At 42.3% G+C, this 25,700-nt stretch overlaps 1 protein-coding gene across 2 annotated transcripts in view; it reads right to left on the reverse strand.

The window, feature by feature from the left end:
- The window catches only part of CTNNA2 (catenin alpha 2), a 775,311-nt gene that overhangs the window by 80,445 nt on the left and 669,166 nt on the right, over positions 1–25,700 (reverse strand). For both annotated transcript variants that reach the window (XM_074951902.1, XM_074951903.1), the window contains exons 11-13: positions 11,610–11,702; positions 11,165–11,321; positions 4,639–4,839 (exon numbers count right to left, since the gene is read on the reverse strand). In XM_074951902.1, coding sequence (XP_074808003.1) covers positions 4,639–4,839; positions 11,165–11,321; positions 11,610–11,702 — 451 coding nt within the window. The remainder of the gene's footprint in view (positions 1–4,638; positions 4,840–11,164; positions 11,322–11,609; positions 11,703–25,700) is intronic.

Genomic DNA, 25,700 nt, shown 5'->3' on the forward strand with positions numbered 1-25,700 from the left:
AATATATAAAGAAAGGCAGCAAAAATGATTAGGGAACAGCTTCCAAATAACAAGAAATTAAAAAGACTGGCACTGTTCTGTTTAGAAAAGAGATGACTAAGGGGGGCCATGATAGAGGTCATGAAAATCATGACTGGTGTGGAGAAAGTGAATAAGGAAGTGTTATTTACCCCTTCACATAACACAAGTACCGGGGTCACTCAATGAAATTAGTAGGCAGCAGATTTAAAACAATACTTCTTCACACAACACACAGTCAATCTGTGGTACTTGTTGCCAGAGCAGGTTGTGAAGGTCAAAAGTTCAACTGGTTTCAAAAAAGAATTAGCTGAGTTCATGGAGGATAGGTCCATCAGTGGCTATTAGCCAAGATGGTCAGGGATACAACCCCATGCTCTGGGTATCTCTGTGCTCCTGACTGTCAGATACTGGGACTGGATGAAAGGGAATGGACCACTCAATAACTGACCTGTTCTGTTCATTCCCTCTGAGGCATATGGTGCCAGCCACTTTCAGAAGACAGGATACTGGACTAGATGGTCATTCTTATGCTCTTATGTTCTATTCTTTCCCAGGTGAAAGGCTGGTGGGTCTTAACCACATGCTCAGGGTATACTGATCACTGTATTTAGGGTTGGGAAGGAATTTCCCCACAGATCAAATTGGAAGAGACCGTGGGGTGGTTGGTTTTTGGTTTGGTTTTTTTTTTTTTTTTGCTTCCCTCTGCAATGTGGGACACAGGTCACTTGCTGGTTTGAACTAGAGTAAATGGCAGATTCTTTGTAACTTGCAATTTTTAAATCAAGATTTGAGGACTTCAGTAACTCAGCTTGAGGTTATGGGTCATCTACAGGACTGGGTGTGTGAGATTCTGTGGCCTAAATGTACAGGAGATCAGACTAGAGGACCGTGACTGTCCCTTTAGGCATTAAAGTCTATGGATTTATAGTCACAAATCTACTTCCATCTTATGAGAATAAGATAAGCAGTGACTTTGATCTTGAGGATGGAGCAGGGGATTGGAATTAGGGAACTGAGTTCCAACTTCAGCTCCAGTGCTAACTCACACTATGACTGGAGTGAAATCCCTTCATCTTTTGGTCCTCCATTACACTCTTTGTAGTCTGGAGGTGACAATGCCATTGTGAAGCACTTCAGTATCTACTGACAAATAGTGCAGTAATTGGTTAGATAAAAGTGGTATTAATCTGATTATTGCTTTAGTTTCCCCTAATTGTGTTGTCTTCAAGATATACAGTTTTCAAAAAGGACACTTCAATACACTTCCACTAAAGAAGGAAGTGATTAGAGTGCTAACGTCTGAGGAACAGTGGGGGGGGGGAGGAAATAAACATGAGGAAATAGTTTTACTTTGTGTAATGACCCATCCACTCCCAGTCTCTATTCAAGCCTAAGTTAATTGTATCCAGTTTGCAAATTAATTCTAATTCAGCAGTTTCTCCTTGGAGTCTGTTTCTGAAGTTTTTTTGTTGAAGATTTGCCACTTTTAGGTCTGTAATCGAGTGACCAGAGAGATTGAAGTGTTCTCCGACTGGTTTTTGAATGTTATAATTCTTGACGTCTGATTTGTGTCCATTTATTCTTTTAAGTAGAGATTGTCCAGTTTGACCAATGTACATGGCAGAGGGGCATTGCTGGTACATATCACATTGGTAGATGTGCAGGTGAACGAGCCTCTGATAGTGTGGCTGATGTGACTAGGCCCTATGATGGTGTCCCCTGAATAGATATGTGGACACAGTTGGCAATGGGCTTTGTTGCAAGGATAGGTTCCTGGGTGAGTGGTTCTGTTCTGTGGTGTGTGGTTGCTGGTGAGTATTTGCTTCAGGTTGGGGGGCTGTCTGTAAGCAAGGACTGGCCTGTCTCCCAAGATCTGTGAGAGTGATGGGTCGTCCTTCCGGATAGGTTGTAGATCCTTGATGATGCGTTGGAGGGGTTTTAGTTGGGGGCTGAAGGTGATGGCTAGTGGCGTTCTGTTATTTTATTTGTTGGGCCTGTCCTGTAATAGGTAACTTCTGGGTACTCTTCTGGCTCTGTCAATCTGTTTCTTCACTTCAGCAGGTGGGTATTGTAGTTGTAAGAATGCTTGATAGAGATCCTGTAGGTGTTTGTCTCTGTCTGAGGGGTTGGAGCCAATGCGGTTGTATCGTAGAGCTTGGCTGTAGACAATGGATCGTGTGATGTGGTCTGGGTGAAAGCTGGAGGCATGTAGGTAGGAATAGCGGACAGTAGGTTTCCGGTATAGGGTGGTGTTTATGTGACCATCGCTTATTAGCACCGTAGTGTCCAGGAAGTGGATCTCTTGTGTGGACTGGTCCAGGCTGAGGTTGATGGTGGGATGGAAATTGTTGAAATCATGGTGGAATTCCTTAAGGGCTTCTTTTCCATGGGTCCAGATGATGATGATGTCATCAATGTAGCACAAGTAGAGTAGGAGCATTAGGGGACGAGAGCTGAGGAAGCGTTGTTCTAAGTCAGCCATAAAAATGTTGGCATACTCTGGGGCCATGCGGGTACCCATAGCAGTGCCGCTGCCCCCCACTGTTCCTCACACATTCTTGTCAACTGCTGGAAATGGCCCATCTTGATTATCACTACAAAAGGTTTTCTCCCCGCCCTCTCCTGCTGGTAATAGCTCATCTTAAGCGATCACTCTCCTTACAGTATGTATGGTAACACCCATTGTTTCATGTTCTCTGTGTATATAAATTTCCCCACTGTATTTTCCACTGAATGCATCCGATGAAGTGAGCTGTAGCTCATGAAAGCTTATGCTCAATTAAATTTGTTAGTCTCTAAGGTGCCACAAGTACTCCTTTTCAGTTTACTAATGAAGACTTTAATGGAAATAAACTTCAGTATATTTTGCTGGTTTGTGAAAGTCTGTTGACCCAAGAACCCAGTCACACTGGACAGGTCATATCTTCCTGTTTTAAATCCATGACAACTGCTTATTGCTAGAGTTTACATTATTTTGCTAATGAAATGCCCTTTTGAAGCTAAATTTATGGTTAAAAACTTTGATCTTGCATTGAATTTGCAATAAATATGGAATTAAAACAACCACTTTCTGATCCTCTTGTGTTTCCTTGACTAAGAACTATACAAAGATTTTCTATGGCATCTCACTAATGTCAGAGGACTACCACCCCCGCATCTTCAAAGGCATAGAGGGCCAAATTCTCACTCTCTTGGAACACAGGACTGGAAGTGACCACCTGGGTCATGAAGTCCTGCCGCCAACTAGCACAAGCAGCCCATCCTATACTCCCATTTATAAATGTATCAAACTCTATCTTAAACCATTTAGGTTGTTTGTCCTTCACTACTCTTATTGGAAGGCTGTTCCAGAATCTCACTCTGATGGCTAGAAACTGTCTAATTTTCAACCTAAATTTATTCCTGGATAATTTTTACCCATCTGTTCTTGAGCCAACATTGTCCTTAAACTTCAATAACTGCTCTCATTCCCTTGTTTTTTTCCCATTTCATGTATTTATAGACAGCAATCATATCCCCTCTTAGCCTTTGTTTTGCTAGGCTAAACAAGCCAAGTTCTGTTCATCTCCTCTCATAAAATAAGCTCTCTAGTCCAATTGTCCACTTTCTCCGGGTTTATCCAAATATAACCCAGAGAGGTGTTTAGGGGATGTATGCTGATTAGCGCTCAGTGGCAGGGTATATACTATTATGTGCAGATCACGCTCCCAAAGGCTAAATCCTCCTTTGAAATGCCCCTCCGTAGGCCAAAGCAAGGATAAATTTCACCAGTTCTGCGGAGACAAAGTTTGTTTCCTAGCCTCCTCTAATTTTGATCATATACTGAAAGATGTACAGTCAGAATCTGGGATTCAATCCTTAATCTCCAGTGAAGGGACATAGAAAGCAGAGCTATTAACATTTCACTTTCCTGGTTTGTTTTTGGGGCCACACTGTTCAATTGGAACAATAAAATAATAATAAATTATAATCCATGTATCAATATATTTTGCTAGCTTGCTTTATAGCCTGATTTATATATTAAGAATTAACAAACATGCGACCAGTGATAAAGGATTCGCTATGTTGCAGCAACAAATCTGATTGCTTCACTCTAATATTACAGTCACTTATATTATCTGTTGCTACATGTGTTTGAATTGCTCATTGGTTATTTGTCACAACTGGAACTGTCCTGGTGACAAAGAACAAATACTGTGGTAAATAAGTATATGAGTGAGAATAGGAGTGGAAAAATGTATGATTCTGCACATAGTCCTACTATGAAATAACTATGAAATTATATTACTTTTAAAATGATATAATCATGAATTGCCAGTCATTCCAAAGGACTTTCACTGAAATTTTGTTAATTCTGAGGTTTTCTTAGACCTTTGGAGAGGACATGAGGTTTTGAAATTAGCCTTATTATTTGGATTTATTTTTTCTGTACTTTTTTCAACATGTCAGTGTTGTTTTTTATTGTTTTTGTTTTGAAACATGAACTTTAGTCACTAACAAGCAGATCCATCCACACAGAGAGAGCACAGATGCTCTTCTAAATTACAGACTGGAAAATATGGATTTAAACTGGTTAGCAACTTAATGTGTTAGAGAGCTTAGTCAGAATAAGCTTACCGGTTTCTGAGAGCAATTTTGTAGCTTCCAGTACCTTCTCAGTATAAACTCCAGCTTCATAGTTTTCCATCTCTGCATTGATGATGTGAATGACTCTGGCTGCACGGCCACGGATTGCACCTGCAGTTCTGTCCAGTGTATCAACATCTCCCTCTTGGAGGGCGATCACACATTTATTCACATCCTCCAGAATATGGTTTTCTGCAGAAAGAACACATATAATTTTCAGTTCATCGCTAGGCTTATATGTGTATACTGCAACTGTTGAGTCATAAGGAATAATTTGTCTGTTCTGAGTACTTTTTTCGTGTAATAGAATCATGGAATCATAGCATCACAGAAATGTAGGGCTGGAATGAACCTCAAGAGGTCATCTAGTCCAGTTCCCTGAGCTGAGGCAAGGCACAGTAAACCTAGCCCTTCCCTGACAGATGTTTGTCCAACCCGTTCTTAAAAACTCCCAATGATGGGAATGCCACAATCTTCCTTGGAAGCCTATTCCAGAGCTTAACTATCTTTATAGCTAGAAATATTTTTTCCTTAATATCTAACCTAAATCTCCCCTCCTGCAGATTAAACTGATTACTACTTGTTCTACTTCCAGTGAGCAGGGAAAAGAATTGATTACCGTCCTCTTTATAACAGACCTTAACACATTTGAAGACTGTTATCAGGTCCCCACTCAGTCTTCCGTTCTCAGGATTAAACATGCCGAGTTTTTTTTTTAATCTTTCCTCAGAGGTCAGGTTTTCTGAGCCTTTTACCATTTTTGTTGCTCTCCTCTGGATTCTCTACAATTTGTCCACATATTTCTTAAAGTGTCTTGCCCAAAACTGGACACAATCCTCTAGCTGAAGGCTCACCAGTGCTTAGTACAGTAGGACAATTACCTCCCATATCTTATTTACAACACTCCTGTTAATACACCCCAGAACAATATTCACCTTTTTTGCAACTGCATCACATTGTTAACTCATATTCAATTTGTCATTCACTACAACCACATATCGTTTTTAGCAGTACTACTTCCTAGCCAGTTATTATTTGTACTTTTTATAATTAAATTTCATCTTGTTGATTTCAGATCAATTCTCCAATTTATCAAGGCCATTTTGAATTATAATAATCTCCTCCAACGGGCTTGCAACCCCTCCCAACTTGGTGTCCTTTGGAGATTTTATAAGAATACTCTCCACTCCATTGCCCAAGCCATTAATGAAAATATTTAATAGTAGCAGACTCAGGACAGGCCCCTGAGGGACCCCACAAGATATGTCCTCCCAGTTTGGCAGCAAGCCATTAAAAGCTACTATTTGAGTAAGAGTTTTTCAACCAATTGTGCACCCACCTTATTGTAATTTCATCTACACCACATTTCCCTAGTTTGTTTCTGAGAATGTCATGAAGGACTGCATCATGTGTGACTAAAACACAACAGCTTACAATATTGTTACCACAGCACTTTAGGCCATTTGCAGGGTATACTGTAGTCTCTTAATAAGGGTACATAATAAGTTATGGTGCTTTATATTCCAGGTCTCCATTTTGAGTCTGAACCTAGGTCAGTACTGACCAAAATTAATTTCTGTCCAATGTCTGTTTGGTGACTTATCCTGTGTTAAATAGGTTGAGTAGGTCTTCTCACCACAAAAGTCACCTACATAACTAGCATTTATTCGCACTATTATTCAGAGTCTCAGCAGAGTGAACAAACCAGTGACTTATTTACCATTGAGACAGAACTACCCTTCTCACACTACACATTGTCACTCCAAAACAATCTTGAGGCACAGACGGATCCAACAGTTATTTTAAGGGTAAGTACAGCTCTTGGGATTTCCAGTGTTGTAAATCTGGTACTTTTCTCAAATACTGAAATTCACTTCAAATATCAACTCTTAATTAAATTTAAGAGTTACTAAAATAACAATAAATAAAACTGGAGTATAATATGGCCATACATACTGTATATGCATTGACAAGAAGTCAATATTTAAAAGATTAGTCTGTTTATTACTGAAAAGATTTAGGGTGTGAGTTTCAAAGGTGTCTAAAGAAATAAGGCACCCAACTGCTATTGAAAGTCAATGAGAGTTTGAAGCCTGTTATTTAGGTTTACATCATGGATAAAATTCACTCTTGTGAAGGAAGTTTGCATATGCTCCGTCTCCAGTAGCATGACAGTAGCATGACATCTCAGAACATGGCCAGTGCAATGTCCTGACCCCTCACCTGCATCTTCACAAAACACTCTGTAGCAAAGGCACTTTAGTAGGTAGCTTTCTGTTGGCTGGGGAGCACAGGTGATTCTTGGCACAATGAAGTCAATAAGAATTTAGTCATCGAGTGCAATGGAGTCAGAATTTCACCTCTTTCGCATACACTCAGGCGTCTGGGTTCAGTTTCCACTTGCTGTCTCACATCATTTTGTAAAATAATCTTTTTTTATCTTTGTAAGTACTATTGTGTATCGTCTCTACCACCTCTCACCCAGGAATCTTGTTAGATGGGCAGTAGAGTGGCTTTAGAAATAATCTGGGGAAGTCAGAGATTTGTCAGGGGTTCCTCTCCCATGCCCGTGCAAATGGTATCAGCAGTGGGAGAGTAGACGGAGCAAGAGCTGGTTTTTGCATCCCTCACTGCATTCAGAACCAGGAGAAGTGAGGGATTCAATTCAGGGAGGGATGTGGAGGCATCCCCCTGCAGAGAGCAGGAAGTGGAGGAGCAAGCAGTTCGTCCCCTTCCCACAAGACCAGGGACAGAAGTGGGAAGCTTTTATAGCAGGGAACATGCTCCTAAGTGTCAGTGATTGTGTCTATCATGATACTATACTAATGAACATATGGCAAGGTCTTCAGCTTGTGTACATTATTGTAGCTCTATTGAAAGTAAAGGAGATACACCAATTTACACAAGCTGAGGGTCTGGCCACCAGGTTTTATACACTGCAGTATATCGTGTGTGCCTTACACAGCACTGTCATGTGTTGAAGCTGATTTTCCGTAGAATGACACACTGTCCTTCTCCCTCCAGTCAACATAGTTCAAAAAGTCATGTCAACAGTGAAAGTGACATCTGAATTTTACATTTGGCTATAATCTCAGGCAAATCTGAGCTGCAACTTCTGTTTCTGCCAGTACCACCACAAATGAGCTGGGGATAAAATTAGGTACCTTGTAGTAAGATCAATAAATCAAGGATGATTATTTATCCAACTGATTTTTTTAGCCATTCCAGGGTTACAAAAATAGGCTGAAATTGTCATGTGACTTGCCAAAGATCCCACGGTTCGCTCTTAATTTTTCCCCAGAAAAGTTAACCATGTTGCCTTTCAAACGGTAACAATTTTGAATGAGAACTGACATTCTCCAGTGTTGTGAATGAAGGTCATTTCAAAGGGAAAGTTCACTTCAAAAAAAGGACATGAATACATTTCAAAAATGTTGCTCTGTAAAAAGATTTTTGTAAACCCATTTTGCTTAGCACAGCATGCCCACATTTTGCCTGAAGTGAAACTCTTTCGGAAATATGAATGGACAATGTATTTGAAATGTAAAGTGTTTGATTAAAATTAATCTCAGCTTCCTTCTGTAGCCACTGCACCGATAAAAATGTGCCATCAATTGTGGCCATGGGTAATAAGCGGGGAGGGGTCACTTTGTCAGAAATTCTTAACCAGTCACCCAACCGGTTTTGAATACTTTAATGGTTTAACAACCAAAAATAAGCTATTGCTTCTTTGTGTGAATTTCTGATTGAAGCCAAGACTTCAGAGCTCACTGGTAATAGAGCAGAGTTCTCTAAACAGTGTGGGACAGTACATCATTTTTAAACAGATAAGAAAATAAAATATTGAAAAGATAGACCTGAACTCAAACCCCAGATTTGACCCACCTGGGCAAAATTTGGCTCTGGATCCAAGTTTTGTAACTCAAGCTTATCCCCAATAAATATATTATGAGAATAAATTGATTTCTGACATAAACAGTCAGTACAAATTACCCCTGGGAAGAACGTGCAATTTATGGATGCAAGTGCTTTGCTTTGAACAGTAGAACAAAAATAAATAATAAAATGGCAGCTCCTCAGCTTGTGGACTGTATCTGTGGATCACAGACTGGGTCCATCCATTATTTGTAGATCTAAGTCTGCGAAAAGGTGCTTGGCAGCTCCAATTGTCAAATCAAAATATATGCTCTCCCAGGTTCAGAAGCACCCAATTTTCGGACAGTCAATTTTCATTTCCTTGTCATAGCTTGTTGTAAGCACTCTGCACTGGGGTTGAATCGTGGAGTGTAATCAGGCTCAACTACACCATTTCCTTGTTACCAGGAATAACATGATGCAACCAAACAGAAAAAAAAAAGAAAATGAAGGAATCCTTTCTAAGGATGAATAAGCCATTCCCCTCCACACTCTATTTAAAATAGTATTTTTGAAATGTGCATTTTAGATAAAGTATATATTCAAAATCTTTGCCTAATATGAAGTTGAGATCCAATAATGCCTCATCTTCCAAGATTCACAAAGAATAGAGAGCAAATGCATAATAGAAACAGGGATTTTCCTGTTATTTTGAAACAAGAACTGATTACATTATTTCATGTAAAATGTATCTCTTCTTTTTTCTAAGGTAACTGTTATTACCTTTTCATTTACAAAAGAAGTATAAGTAAGTGGCTTCTGCACAGTTGACAAAGTTGTAGCAAGTAAAAACTTATCCCTTTCCTTGGATTTGGTATTAGTCATGAAAGGATCTCAAATTAGACCACCACAGAATTCTGCCCATATTGTCTCCTGAGGCTTGGCTGCTCTCAGAGATCCTCTCAAAGGACTGCTCAGCCCACACTCTATGTCCTTTTCTCACAACAGCCAATTCCACCTCCCTTACATCTTGCTACGTTAACAAGCTACCGCAACAGTGAATCAAACAAACAACTTTTTGCAGCAGGATCACTAGCTTTTTATAGCTAGATTGTAACTTTACATTCTGCCATAAGGAGTAGTGTGTATTTACACCTCCCCAGAAGCACCAGAGAGAAAGGACTGTGAACCAGACAGTCCAAATCCCTTTCCCTTTCCTTCCTGTATTTGGATGATGAGTAAGTTACTTTACCTCTTTTTGTGGAACAGCTTGCTCTCTACTGTGTTCCTGTCCAGCTATTGTGGTGGGTGAGCAAAGGGGTGAAGGGCCATATCAGGTATCCTTCAACTTACACTCCATTCTTTCCCCTTCCCACCCATTTGATTGCATTGGTGAGTCACAATCTGAGCAGGACTATGAAAGAGAGTAAGGCATCCTTTCTCTCACACTTGGATAAAGGACCGTGACAATCAAGTTCTTACAAAATAACATTTGCAGACACTGGCAGCCTGTTACAAGACATTAATGAATGGGAAAAAGGGTGGTTCTGTACTTATTGGCAATAGAGACCGGTCCAGCCAAAACTCTAGACATGAACACCTCTGAACTTTGGGAACACCTGAAATCCAAACCCAGACCTGGATTCAAATTTTGCTTGTGACCCATACCTTTATAATGAGCTCAAACAAACCCTGAAGTCTGGGAAGCTTGGAATCTGGAACCAACTCAGAATTCTGTGGCTTGAAGCTATCTCTGCTAATTACAGGAAAGGCAGAAATCCTGCGCTGTGGGGAAATGGATTAGATAATCCAACAGATCTTTTCCAGGCTCAGACCTCCCCTATGTTTGAGCTCTACTAGTTGCAGGTTTGGGGAGCGCATCAGAAAGCCAATTATAACTCCATAATTCACTGATTGCCTGGTCCTTATATTAGTTAGATCAACTAATGTGTGCACTGAAGTTACTGGCACAGGTGACTGGCACAGGAGTGATATCTGCCAGGTTTACACTAGTGAAGAATTTTCCTCCAAAAGGAAAATCTCTGCTGAATATTTCTGTCCAGAATCCATCCATTTTGTACCACCTGAGTGGCACAAAGTGAATGGATTGCACTGGAGACTCTGGGTCTCTATCTCTTAACTTCTTTGACTCCTTGAAGGTGGTTTGCCATTTACTGCAGCACACAGAGAAACACTAAAGGCCAGATTTTCAGCCAGGCCCCTGCCCAGCCTCTCTTTTTATTGGGGCAACTCCTTCAATTCATTTTGGCTGGATATATTAACCACCGGACACTAAAAGATGCAAATTAGGTAGATAGGTAGCTGTCCAACTACGAATACATGCGCTAGCAATAAATTTTGTTCATAATGAGGGGAAAACTGGTGCTAAAAATTTATACTTGTTTTACCTGCAATTGTTTTAGTCCCATCAGGGTTTGAAATTCAAAACATCTCCCAGAAGAGAGAAACACATGTACAATGTGACCAGTTATTAGGGATTAATTGGCAGGACTGGATCACTCCCACTGAGTTCAGCAAGCCAGCATTCGAAGTGGATAGAAGAACGCACTAATGGCTCATCTGTAATTCTAGCTGCCTGTCTAATGTGACCATTACTTTAATGTATTAGTTTATTTTTAGGAGGCTCCTTTGATCCCAATACCTGAGACAGAGAGGAAGTCGTCCACAGAAGTGATGTCATCAACTGCCTCGGTCAGAACTCTCACTTGTTTCTCCCACTGATCTTTAAAGACGTCCATGTTGTCCTGAGCTACTTTGCTCTGGGGTCTGGCAGCCAACGTGAGAGCAGCATTTATTACCTATTATTTAGAATAAGTTGTTACAAGAAATGACAAAACTTTGCTCAAGGGGAAGAACAAATTGATTAAATACTACGTTAAAAGCACAGCTGTGCACTGTGTTCATTCTGTTCATTAAGCAAGGCTCACAATACAAATGTATTTTTCACAGTTTTTGCAAAGCAGTCAACAATATAATGAAAAAGGCAAGGCTATAATCTTCATATGGGACATTTTTCTCTGTCAAATACCTTATGCTTTTTATGCTTTAACAGTCCTTGAGTACTTTTCAGCAAGGATTTTGCCTACCTGTGGGCATAGACTATCAATCTGGGTTGCTGCCATACGGACTAACTTCACGCCTTCTTCGTTATTGGAGATAGAACAGGCCAGATTGGCAACCTGAAATGAAAACAGCAGACTGAGAGTCAGGTTTTCAGGCAAATGGTACATTTTATATCTGCTTTAATATTATTACTGAACCTTGCTTAGAACGAGAGAATCATATTAGAAGCATGAAACTGCAACATTTATGCCACTGAGCAGAAACCCATGTGGATCGTTTCCTCCCTCACAAACTAAATGCAGCCATCCGCAGTATTAAGATATTTCACATTTTCCTTCACTGCCAAGTGCTCTGCATCTCTCCGTAGTTCATACATGACACTTCCTGTAAGACTTTTCAGGGGTTGTTTATGTTTCAAAACAATTATCAAGATGTTTCTTTCTCTCTCCATGTTTGTTATAGTGTTCAGGCTCTGTCATATCCTGATAGTCATGCTCTACTGAAGAGATTCAGAGGTCCAGCTCTGCTTGGCTAACCACAGCCAACATTCTGATACCTGTACTCACACACAGAAGTTCCCTACTGCTTGAGTGCTCCTTTTAGTCTCAGATTCTGATGCCCTTAATCAAATTGAGAAGTACCTTACTTCTCAAGTACTCCCATTTATTTCAATGGGGCTGCATGCAGAGTAAGGTACCATTCAGTGAGGATATCAGAATCTGACCTCATGGAATGTAACTGTTAAAAACTACATTAAGGAGGACAGGATATACAAATCTCATTAGAGGTATGTATCCCTCCGTGTGCTGTGGAGCACTGTTCCAGGAAGTGGGGCAGGTTCGAGCCATTATAATGCTACGGCTATTTGGAGCAGGAGTAGACTGGGAACAGTTATGGAGATAAAAAGAAAAGGAGTACTTGTGGCACCTTAGAGACTAACCAATTTATTTGAGCATAAGCTTTCGTGAGCTACAGCTCACTTCATCGGATGCATACTGTGGAAAATACAGAAGATGTTTTTATACACACAAACCATGAAAAAATGGGTGTTTATCATACAAAAGGTTTTCTCTCCCCCCACCCCACTCTCTGCTGGTAATAGCTTATCTAAAGTGATCACTCTCCTTACAATGTGTGTGATAGTCAAGGTGGGCCATTTCCAGCACAAATCCAGGGTTTAACAAGAACGTCTGAGGAACGGGGGGGGGGGGGCGGTTTGTAGGAAAAAACAAGGGGAAATAGGTTACCTTGCATAATGACTTAGCCACTCCCAGTCTCTATTCAAGCCTAAGTTAAATTGTATCCAATTTGCAAATGAATTCCAATTCAGCAGTCTCTCGCTGGAGTCTGGATTTGAAGTTTTTCTGTTGTAATATCGCAACTTTCATGTCTGTAATAGCGTGACCAGAGAGATTGAAGTGTTCTCCGACTGGTTTATGAATGTTATAATTCTTGACATCTATTACCAGCAGAAGAGTGGGGTGGGGGGAAAGAAAACCTTTTGTAGTGATAAACACCCATTTTTTCATGGTTTGTGTGTATAAAAACATCTGTATTTTCCACAGTATGCATCCGATGAAGTGAGCTGTAGCTCACGAAAGCTTATGCTCAAATAAATTGGTTAGTCTCTAAGGTGCCACAAGTATTCCTTTTCTTTTTGCGAATACAGACTAACACGGCTGTTACTCTGAAACCTGTAGTTATGGAGATGTGTATGCAGACCTACCCGTCAAATCTTGCCCTTAACCGCTAAAAGGGCTGCAGCTCTACAGCCTGGATGTGAATGGGGGAATCAAGTCTCTCAACTGCTACAGAACGTCCATGCAAAAAATCCATTTTCAAAGGCTTTGTGTCACAGAGGGGAGTTTGGTCTAACTTATTAAAATAGCAATTCATGCCAGAGTACAGAAAACAAAACAACATTGCACCTGTGATGTTTAGAAATATGAGTAACTTTTTTGAAGAATAGTAAAGAACTTTTTTAAAAAATTTCACTGGGAAGTATGGCTCTGAATTCTAAGCTACATTAAAACACACATACATTTTTAAAGATGCTGTCTTGGTATTATTCATTGTGCTTGAAGGCAGAACTATCCGTTGGAAATGATTCATGAATTAGATCAAATACCCCAGTCTTTCCAATTTTCCTTTAGTCTCCCCTTGTGGTATTAATCTGTTCCTGTCTTTAGTGCACATCACCATATTTAGCCTTGATCCATCTGTTCTCCACAGAACCCATTTCATTTCACAGTTATTTAGAATGTGGTTTGCATGTATCACTGTGTCAAAATCCATGGAAGGAAACCACCCTAGGCTTCAAAGAGTCTTCCAGGCACTTCCCAGTCAAGATTTTATTATAATGTGGTGATTCTTGTTTTCATTACACGGTGAGACAAATGACTTAGTCTGTTTATTAACAGCCTTACAGCACTGATATCAGAAATGTTCTCCTAAGCTGATATACTCAAACTAATTTGCTGTTTTCTGTAGTCCCTTTTTTTTTTCTTTTTTTGCATACCTCTAGCAGTACCCTTTAATCTTCATTGGAAATAAAAACTATACCAGATAGTAATTGGAATGCAGTAGCATGTGTGGAAAGTTAGATGATTCGATGAAATGTATAGGAGGTTTACAGATTTAAATACCATCAAACAATGTTACATTCAGCACAAATCAGGGTCCTCATATTTTAAAATAAGTCATCTTTTAGATTTACTTTTCTTTTTAAGATGATCAAGATGAACGAATTGTCCTGAGGCCCAAAATGTACTATATATCTTAATTTCTCTCAGGTATGAGCGATATGGAATTGAAAGTCACTTTAATAGGACCATAATAGGTCTCCTGAAATGGCAATAAAACTATCAAGCTGGCATGATCTCGCCAATTCTACTGGGAACAGACTCTTCTCATTGCATTGACATTGAAATAAAATTTTCTTCTTCTTTCTCTGTATTAATCGCTCTCTTGGTTCTATCTGGTGAGGATAATATTTGGAAACTACTTTGTAAGAGTCTGTACCGAGTCATCCTGAGACAATTGGCTATTCTTTTTTGTAAAATCCAACATACATAGTATGGGGAACTGAATGTAGTGTCTGGTATAATGATCAGTACTATAAAGAATCCAAGAGTAATCAGTGGCCATACTCAATATGCATCGTAATATGCATGATACCTATCTGTATCCATCTATATCCTTAATGCAAATTTTTGATGTATATCAACTATAATCTCTGCCTTTTCCATGAGTTGTTTTAAGTCTTGTACAAATATTGTGCCATGTCCATTGATTACAATCAAGTGAAACCAATTTAAAACAGTTGAGGATCTGGCCGACTGACTCAAAAACTATGCACAGCAGCAAACAAATCTTACACTGGAGGTTACACTTTAGTGCAAATTAGAATTTAACACCAATTCATCATAAGGGAAATTGTGCCTGTAATGCGCAATGTGAGACAGACATTATTTGTCAGGAATTGTGGGGAAAAATACATTTTTAATGCTATTAAGTGTGGCTTCAAGAACAAGAACACATTTTAGCTCATTCAACTCCTCAGTCTTGCAACATTTCTCATGTTTATTGACTATGATTAACTTGGGTCATGATATGAAAATAAGAGAAGAGAGTTCTTCAGAGGTACAGGGAAACCTTGTTTTTGGTGTTCACATTTCATAACAACAATGCATATTGTGAAGAACCCTCGTTGGATGATAAGTTATTTACCATGAATTCCCCCCCCCCTCAACCTCCTGCTGGTAATAGCTCACCTTACCTGATCACTCTCGTTACAGTGTATATGGTAACACCCATTGTTTCATGTTCTCTGTGTATATAAAATCTCCCCACTGTATTTTCTATTGCACGCATCCGATGAAGTAAGCTGTAGCTCACGAAAGCTTATGCTCAAACAAATTTGTTAGTCTCTAAGGTGCCACAAGTACTCCTTTTCTTTTTACCATGAATAGGAATTCTCTTAATAGTGACACATGTACAGATCAACAGCCTTGGATCTGGATTGCTTTGAAATGACAATGAAATGGGTTGAGCACCTTGACGCAATCATGACACCTTGTGAAGACTCTGCAATACACAGCAGTGCCATTTCAAACATGTATATTGAATAATATCCAGATATTTGGGTAGCAAGGTTACCTGTCCAAAGTTCCTTATGGCAGGGTCCAAGTTGGAAGGTCTGCAATGAATATTATGTTCTAAGGATGTGAAATAACAAAGTACTGTGCCAAACAGTCTATATACAGGGAAGTACCAGAAAAGTGAGGACAGATCTCGAATATAATCCTAGCCCCAGTGAAGTCAATGGCAAAACTCCCATTGACTACAACGGTTCCCAGATTTCACCCCTGGAATGTGGCTCGGATTGCAAAACCTTCAGAATGTTTAGAGATGAGAGGGGACTGCTGGTGAGGTGTTCTCTATGAGATGCTCTTGGCTTTGCAACTGACTGTCTCCCATGGTCTGGCCGATGCCAGATTTGATGACTTCCAAACCATACTGCAGATACCATCTTTCCTTTTGGGCAGCTGGGGAGGAGGTGGCTTGGTAGGTAGCAGGATTGTTGATGTGGTTGGTTTTTTTTAAATGTCTGGGCAGTATACTAAGTTTATTGATCACATGGAGTTCACTGACTGCCTAAAAGGGTTCTCATATTTGAATTAAGATTGTCGTGAAGAATCTAGAGTACTTAAATAAATGAACAGGTAACTAAACAAATCAGCAAACCATGAAACACCTTTTGAAATGTATGTGGAACTAAACTAATATTAATCATCTGCTTAAATAACCATTAAGGTCCAGAACTTCAGCCCCATTGACCCTTTTGGACCACCAGAATGATTCAAAGGGACCTTAGTTGTCAGCAGTCATCAAACCAGAGTAGCCAGCTTTATCAAGTCCCTCCTTCACCTGAAAGACTCCCTCCAGCAGTCCTTACCACCAGCCTACCTGCCACTAAGTCAGCCCCAGGATCAGCAGAAATGAACAGATGGTTTAAGAAGCACCTTTACCTTCCTTCCCCACTAGCTGGACTAAGCCCTATAGGCCCACTCTTTGAAATTCTTACATACATATCTTTAATCATGTAAATCACTCCATTGTTTTCAGGTTTCAGAGTAACAGCCGTGTTAGTCTGTATTCGTAAAAAGAAAAAAGAAAAGGAGTACTTGTGGCACCTTAGAGACTAACCAGTTTATTTGAGCATGAGCTTTCGTGAGCTACAGCTCACTTCATCGGATGCATAGCATATGCTATGCATCCGATGAAGTGAGCTGTAGCTCACGAAAGCTCATGCTCAAATAAACTGGTTAGTCTCTAAGGTGCCACAAGTACTCCTTTTCTTTTTCCATTGTTTTCAGTTATTTACAGGTAAAATATATGCAGGATCAGTCCTGAAAAAAAAAAACAGAAAACTTTTTTCTGTGATTTAGTCACAGGAATATCCCTGCACTAAGTAAAAATATGGCACAATTGGAAAACAGCATTTTATTTTTAAAATAATATAAATACAACATGTATTCTAATTTATTTTTATCTTTATTACTGTACACAGGATTAAATTGCAGTTCTAGGACATATTAAAGATACTAAGGCCCTTTTACATTTACAGCATCTTTCAGATCCCTTTACACTGCTAGAGTGTTAATGAGTATCAGGCTCAGATATCTTTCTTCTGTATTTCTGAACTGTACCCTTTCCACTTCCCACAGTTGAACTGAACCCTTGGGGATTATTACAACTAATCGTGATGATCAAAATGTATTTTCCTCTGTATTAATCTTAAATTCAAAGATTTAGCAGGGCTGCTCTGGATTTATTAGAAGTGGTCTACAGAAACACAAATTAATTGCTTGGAGCAAAAATTCAGATGAAGGTTCCACAATATGTTACAACAAAGCAGGGATACAAATATAAATACGACAGGGCATTGAGGGAAATTTGCATAGTCTTTCCCTCCCCCTCTCCCACTCCCCTAACAGCACAGATTGGGAGAAGATATCACACTGCAGAAGGACTCAGATGCTTCTGGGCTCTCAGTGACTATGCAACAGTTCAAAGATAATAGAAAAAATACATGTTTAAATGGTGATTTTGCAGCTATTGTTTGAGGTTGCCTTACCTATTGTGACAGGGTCCGGCCAGATGGCTATAGGAGAGTAATAGAAGGCAGATATATTAGCCCCAGGCTAAGAAGGTCCCTTTTCCCTGGGTAAGATAACAGGGAAGGTTCCAGAACAATCAGGAACCTTCTGGAGACAATTAAGAGAGGCTGATTAGAACACCTGCAGCCAATCAAGAAGCTGCTAGAATCAATTGAGGCAGGCTAATCAGGGCACCTGGGTTTTAAAAAGGAGCTCACTTCAGTTTGTGGTGTGCGTGTGAGGAGCTGGGAGCAAGATGCACTAGGAGCTGAGAGTGAGAACACGGACTGTTGGAGGACTGAGGTGTACAAGCATTATCAGACACCAGGAGGAAGGTCCTATGGTGAGGATAAAGAAGGTGTTGGGAGGAGGCCATGGGGAAGTAGCCCAGGGAGTTGTAGCTGTCGCACAGCTGTTCCAGGAGGCACTCTAGACAGCTGCATTCCACAGGGCCCTGGGCTGGAACCTGGAGTAGAGGGCGGGCCCAGGTTCCCCCCAAATCCTCCCAACTTCTGGTCAGACACAGGAGGAGTCGACCTGGACTGTGGGTTCATGAAAACGGCCAAGCTGAGGGCTGCCGTGAAGATCCAAGGTGAGCAAATCCGCCAATAAGCGCAAGATCCACCAAGGTAGAGCAGGAACTTTGTCCCAACTGGTGTCAGAAATGGGATCTGGTGTCCACAGCGCGGCGGAAGAAGGAGGGTGTTTAGAAGGAATAAAAAAAAAAAAGGGGAGAGGGTCTATTTTTATTTTTTTTCACCATAGTGGAGGAGGTAGTGCGGGCACTGATACAAGCCATGGCTGCCCAGCAGGAGGCTACTCGTGTCCAGGCAGCCACCCAACAGGAGGCAGTGCGGCTGCAGCAAGAGACTAATCACCTGCTGATGGACCAGGCTGCTCAAGACCGGGCTATGTTGCGGGACCTGGTAAACCAGGTAAAGGCCCTTACAGAGCTGAACCGCAACCATGATGGGACGCAGATCATGCGGGCCAGCAATTGGCTGCAGAAAATGACACGAGAGGATGATGTAGAGGCATACCTCCTGGCCTGCGGGAGGCTTGGCCCCGAGAACAGTGGTCTGGCATCCTCGCTCCATTCCTGTGTGGGGAGGCCCAGAAGGCCTACTATGATTTGCCTGAAGAGGCTGCGGCAGACTACCCCCAGCTGAAAGCAGAGATCCTGGCCAGATCTGGGGTAACGACCGCAGTGCGGGCCCAGCGATATCATGAGTGGAGGTACCAGGAAAACAAAACCCCGCAGTCCCAATTATATGACCTCATCCATCTCGCATGAAAGTGGTTACAAACTGAGTCCCGGAGTCTGGAGGAGATACTAGAGGTTCTGGTCATCGACCGGTACGTGAGAGGACTACCGCCAGACCTTTGCGCCTGGGTAAGTCAGAACGAATCCTCCACCTACGACGAGGTTGTCACGCTGGTAGAAAGGCGAAGGACAGCGAGGGAGCTGACCCGATCAGTTAAGGAAGAAGCACCCCGGGTTAAACTATCAGCACCAAGCCCTAGAGCTCGGGTGACTGGGCAAGAGAAAAATGTTAGAAAACTTTAGCTGCCATTTTCTGTGTCCAGAAGTGAAAACACTCATCTGCCTCTGGGCATGTCTACATTGCCCCGCAGTGAAACTCAGGTGTGCATAGCAGCGTGCACCAAAGTGCTGCACTGTAACTTCCCCATGTGGATGCTGCGGGTGCAAAATTAAAGGTTCCTTGTTAGTACTAATGGACTCCTGTTTGAGGAGGACTACATTAGCGTGAACTAGAAATCTTTAAGTTTGTGCCTCCAGTGTCCACATGGGGGAGGTTCAGCACAGCCTGTTGGTGTACACTGCTATTCACCCTCCCCTCCCCCCCCAGTCCGAACTGCAGGGCAGTGTAGAAATGTATCTGGCCCCCTTTAGTTTAATGTCTGAACACTTCACCCTCTGTGGAAGTACTAATCCTCACAATACCCCATGAAGTAGGAAAGTAAGAGTAAGAAAATTGCACAGAAAGAGTAAGAGATTTTCCTAAAGTTACGAAGAGAGCCTGTGGGGGAGCAGGTCTTTCAAGGCCCAGACTAATGTCTGAACCGCCCGACCATTCTTTTTTTAATCACTCATATTCTGTATTATGAACAGATTTCCATGGAATCGATACAGGCTTTTTGTACATACACAAATAAGTGCTAAAAACAGAGTATCACAGACTACATCTAGCAGCATTTTCTCCTTCACAGAACACAGTTCAGCTAGCTGTACCAATTCTTACTGTTAGGATACTCTTGGGGGCTACTCTCTTTCTCGATACCTGGTCCACATGGAACTGGGGAAAAGGCACACTGAATGCTCTCTACAGTTCTACGTACTTCAGTATGTGGAGGAGATCAACAAGATGGAGAGAATTTATAAATAGTAAGACAGATTAAAATGGGTCTAGAGAGCCTCTTGTATGAAAAAAGAATAAAATAGCTCAGATTTCAGGCCTGGGATGAGATGCGTGTAGGCTGACATGTAAGGAATGTAATTCACTTCAACAGGATTCCTGTCTTTACCATCTTGCAGCTTATTGGAGGACTGGGGTTTTGACATGTACAACATTAGCTAAAATATGGTTGGAGTAGGTGTTAAAATTGCTGCTAAGAACTCGAAGGGTGTCAGGCCCAAGGAGGAAGAGCTAGTATTTAAGGTTCAAATGAGCAGGAGCAGACAAACTAGTCAATATTGTTTGTTTGCCACTACACAAATGCAAGTGATCAGTCTGTCCCAGTGACTTTAACGGGAAAGTAATCACTAGTTTGCATTCATGAACAAATTAATGCTCCGATTCAAAGCTGAAACACTCAGCATCAGTCTACACAACCCATACAGTATCTAAAAACCTCATTGGCCTAAAACGATGCAATAAAGCATGAACTAATGATTTCCAAACAGACTCTCATTCGGCATATGTGGTTTTGGGATAACAGTAGGAAAGCACTGTCCCCAAATAACACAATAAATAGGCACATTTAATGTTATTTTTATTCATCTGGCACCCTGCATTGCTCTTTTCCTACCTGTGTGAGCTATCATCACCCAGACAACTCAGTGTTGGTTTTTCAATTCAGATTTCTTTTTTGAGAATAAAAAAAATTAGCCTAATCACATTGCTTTTTAACATTACTAATTATTATTATTTTTGTTTTGCAGTAATACCTAGAGGCCTCGGTCAGACGTCAGGGCACCATTGAACTATGTACTATACCAAAATATAACAAAAAGACAATCACTGCTCTAGAGAGCTTACAGTCTAATTAGCAGCGCTAGACAGGTAAATTTATTTTCATAGGTATAGTAAGAGCTGAATTCTTCAATGATTTTTCTGTGCAATGGAGCCTTCATCCAGAATTTTCTCTTTGTAACATAATGAGATTTATAGCATATTCCACTGGCTGAAAATTAGTGATGAACAATCATCAATAGGCCTGGAGTATATGTTTAATTTAGATAATGGATGGGGTGTGACAGACTACACACCTGTATTCACATCGTACACACTAGTGTAATTCTCTTTGTACAAAGTATGCCTTGTAAGGTATCATTTGAAAACTCATAATTTGCTGGTCAGCATTGTCCTGGTAAGATATGTGTGGCAACATTGTATGTGACGTGATAAGATTCCTCTGTGTAGTGTTATTAACACAAGTTCCACAGCCCTGCTCAAACAGAAGTTGGCAAACAGGTCTGTCCTAAGAAAAGGAATGTGTGTTCTGCTTAATTTGAACTTAAACAGTGAACAGAGCCATCAAGCAGGGAGAGAAACAAAGGAAGCTTAACCAAGTGCGAAAAGCCAGCAAGGAACATCCTTCCACATACACTCTTTGGGCTTGTCTACACTGGCACTTTACAGCACTGCAACTTTCTCGCTGAGGGGTGTGAAAAACCACCCCCCTGAGTGCTGCAAGTTTCAGCGCTGTCAAGCGCCAGCGTAAGCAGCGCTGGGAGCTACGCCTCTCACGGAGGTGGTTTTTTTAGCGCTCTGGGAGAGCTCTCTCCCAGCGCTCTGCCATGACTACACACGCCACGTTAAAGTTCTGTCACAGCAGCGCTTTAGCGTTACCGGTGTAGACTAGCCCTTTGTCTATTAGTGCTCATCTGAAAATGTTTTGCACGCGGGGGCCTGAAACTACAGAAAGGAGGGACAAACACCCCCTGGCACCTCTCTCTCCCCCTGCCTATTGCATTCAATGCTCCTGAATGGAGAAAGGAAGCAGTCATTAAAATCTGGGGGAAAGGTCGTGACCCACAGGGTTTGGTCAGTGAGGCTGCTGAAAGCATGTGGTGAGAAACTTTGCTTGAATCTGATATAGTTTGTTAAGTCAGTAACCATTAGTAACCATTTTATCTTTATTTGTCTTGTCACCATTTCTGACTTTTATGCTTCGTTACTTGTACTCACAATCTCTCTCTCTGTAGTTAATAAACTTGGTTTTCTGTTTTATCTACCCCAGTGTTTTTATACTGAATTGTGTGAATAAATATTTGAGATAATATATTGGATTATTATTTCCTTAAAGGAATAACAGACTTAAAATATCTGTACTGTCTAGGACAGAGGTGGGCAAACTACAGCCCGCAGGACCTTCCTGCCCGGCCCCTGAGTTCCTGACCCCGGAGGCTCGCCCCCGGCCCCTCCCCTGCTCTTCCCCCTCCCGCGCAGACTCAGCTCACTGCAACGCTGGTGCAATGCTCTGGGGGGTGGGGCTGCGAGCTCCTGGGGCACCGTAGCTGCAGAGCTGTGGCCTGCCCTGGTGCAGCTATGCCACTAGCCACCGGTGCACCAGGCAGTGTGGTAAGGGGGCAGGGAGGGGGGGGTTGGATAGAGGGCAGGGGAGTTGGGGGATGGTCAGGGGCCGGGGGTGTGGATAGAGGTCGGGGCAGTCAGAGTGCGGGGAACAGGGAAATTGAAGGGGAGCAAGGGTCCCGGGGGATCAGTCAGGAAGGAGAGGGGGGTTGGATGGGGTGGTGGGGGGCAGTTAAGGGCAGTGAGTCTGGGGGCGGTCAGGGAGAAGGGGTGGTTGGATGGGGCAGGAGTCCCAGGGGGCAGTCAGAAAGGAGAGGGGAGGTTGGGTGAGGCAGGGGGTCCGGGGGCATTCAGGGGACAGAGAGCAGGGAGGGTGGATGGGGCAGGGGGCGCCGGGGGGTCGTCGGGGGTAAGAAGCGGGGGGGGGGATGGGGGCGGGGGCCGGGCCACGACTGGCAGTTTGGGGAGGCACAGCCTCCCCTAACCGGCCCTCCATACAATTTCAGAAACCCGATGCAGCCCTCAGGCCAAAAAGTTTGCCCACCCTGGTCTAGGAGAAGGCTGGGCAGTACAGGGCATACATTTCTGGGGGGAATCTGGGGGACTGGGGGTGAGTTGGGATCATCCTGCAGCATAACCAAGGCGGGTGACAACCAGAGTGTAACCCAAGTGTGGTTATCAGGCTGCAGATACATACAGACACTTGCATGCTGGAAGGCTGTTTTTGAGCAGTCCAGGTCGGAGCAACTTCAACAAAGCATTGTAAGGCACCCAAGGTTGCAGGGCAGGGATGACAGAGCCCCACAGTGCTCTGGACTGTACCCTGGTCACAGGGGGTAAATCCAACTAGCTAAAGAACAGGTCTGAGAGTCAGGAAATCTGTAGTCCTAGCTCTGTCACTGAGTTATTACACAATCTTGAGCCAGTCCATTATCCTATTCAATTCACCACTCATTACTCCGATACAATTCAGTTTGAAGTCAAATAAGAGTTTATAATGGGGTTAACAAACCCCATTCAGGCCGTAGGCAGAAGAGAAAAAGAGAGCCTTCCAATGCCATAGGCAACCAGGCTGACCACATGCCAGCACAGCTGCCAATCAGGGAACAAATACCCGCAGCTGGAACCAATAAGGAAAACAAGCCCAGCTATAAGGGCAGGAGAACAGAAAGAGAAGAGGAGGCAGAAGGGCCTGTGATGACAGAGGAGCATAGTGCCATGCCAGGCTACCTCTAGGGAACTGATAAAGAGCCAAAGGAAGATTGCATAAGAGCTGATAGAGTTGTTTTATGTTAAGTTGATAGACTGGCTAATTTGAGTTAAATAGAGGAGAGCCAGCTTGGTGAAAATGGGCCACCTAGAAGGGACTGCACGCAGAACCTTTGACAGAGGTACACCTATTTAACAAATTCGGCCCTTCATGTCTAGGTTTCCCCACCTATAAAATGAGAATAATAATTATTTACCTCATGGGTATCTGTAGCCTTAACTCACAGCTTGTAAAGTAGTTTAAAATCATGTGATAAAAAATGCTATAGACATGTGAAATACGAAGACTGTCTTAATCACTTGAGTCTATAAAACTGGGCAGTAAATCTTGAAATGAATGTATTACCAGAATCATAGAATCATAGAATATCAGGGTTGGAAGGGACTTCAGGAGGTCATCTAGTCCAACCCCCTGCTCAAAGCAGGACCTATCCCCAATCAAACCATCCCAGCCAGGGCTTTGTCAAGCCTGACCTTAAAAACGTCTAAGGAAGGAGATTCTACCACCTCCCTAGGTAACGCATTCCAGTGTTTCACCACCCTCCTAGTGAAAAAGTTTTTCCTAATATCCAACCTAAACCTCCCCCACTGCAACTTGAGACCATTACTCCTTGTCCTGTCCTCTTCTACCACTGAGAATAGTCTAGAACCATCCTCTCTGGAACCACCTCTCAGGTAGTTGAAAGCAGCTATCAAATCCCCCCTCATTCTTCTCTTCTGCAGACTAAACAATCCCAGTTCCCTCAGCCTCTCCTCATAAGTCATGTGTTCCAGACCCCTAATCATTTTTGTTGCCCTTCGCTGGACTCTCTCCAATTTCTCCACATCCTTCTTGTAGTGTGGGGCCCCAAACTGGACACAGTACTCCAGATGAGGCCTCACCAGTGTCGAATAGAGGGGAACGATCACGTCCCTCGATCTGCTCGCTATGCCCCTACTTATACATCCCAAAATTCCATTGGCCTTCTTGGCAACAAGGGCACACTTCTGACTCATATCCAGCTTCTCGTCCACTGTAACCCCTAGGTCCTTTTCCGCAGAACTGCTGCCTAGCCATTCGGTCCCTAGTCTGTAGCTGTGCATTGGGTTCCTCCATCCTAAGTGCAGGACCCTGCACTTATCCTTATTGAACCCCATCAGATTTCTTTTGGCCCAATCCTCCAATTTGTCTAGGTCCCTCTGTATCCTATCCCTGCCCTCCAGCATATCTACCACTCCTCCCAGTTTAGTATCATCTGCAAATTTGCTGAGAGTGCAATCCACACCATCCTCCAGATCATTTATGAAGATATTGAACAAAACCGGCCCCAGGACCGACCCCTGGGGCACTCCACTTGACACCGGCTGCCAACTAGACATGGAGCCATTGATCACTACCCGTTGAGCCCGACAATCTAGCCAACTTTCTACCCACCTTATAGTGCATTCATCCAGCCCATACTTCTTTAACTTGCTGACAAGAATACTGTGGGATACCATGTCAAAAGCTTTGCTGAAGTCAAGAAACAATACATCCACTGCTTTCCCTTCATCCACAGAACCAGTAATCTCATCATAGAAGGCGATTAGATTAGTCAGGCATGACCTACCCTTGGTGAATCCATGCTGACTGTTCCTGATAACTTTCCTCTCGTGTAAGTGCTTCAGGATTGATTCCTTGAGGACCTGCTCCATGATTTTTCCGGGGACTGAGGTGAGGCTGACTGGCCTGTAGTTCCCAGGATCCTCCTTCTTCCCTTTTTTAAAGATTGGCACTACATTAGCTTTTTTCCAGTCATCTGAGACTTCCCCCGTTCGCCAAGAGTTTTCAAAGATAATGGCCAATGGCTCTGCAATCACATCCGCCAATTCCTTTAGCACTCTCGGATGCAACTCGTCCGGCCCCATGGACTTGTGCTCGTCCAGC

This window comes from Natator depressus, chromosome 4 (assembly GCF_965152275.1).
Source record: "Natator depressus isolate rNatDep1 chromosome 4, rNatDep2.hap1, whole genome shotgun sequence".
Lineage (NCBI taxonomy): Eukaryota > Metazoa > Chordata > Testudines > Cheloniidae > Natator > Natator depressus.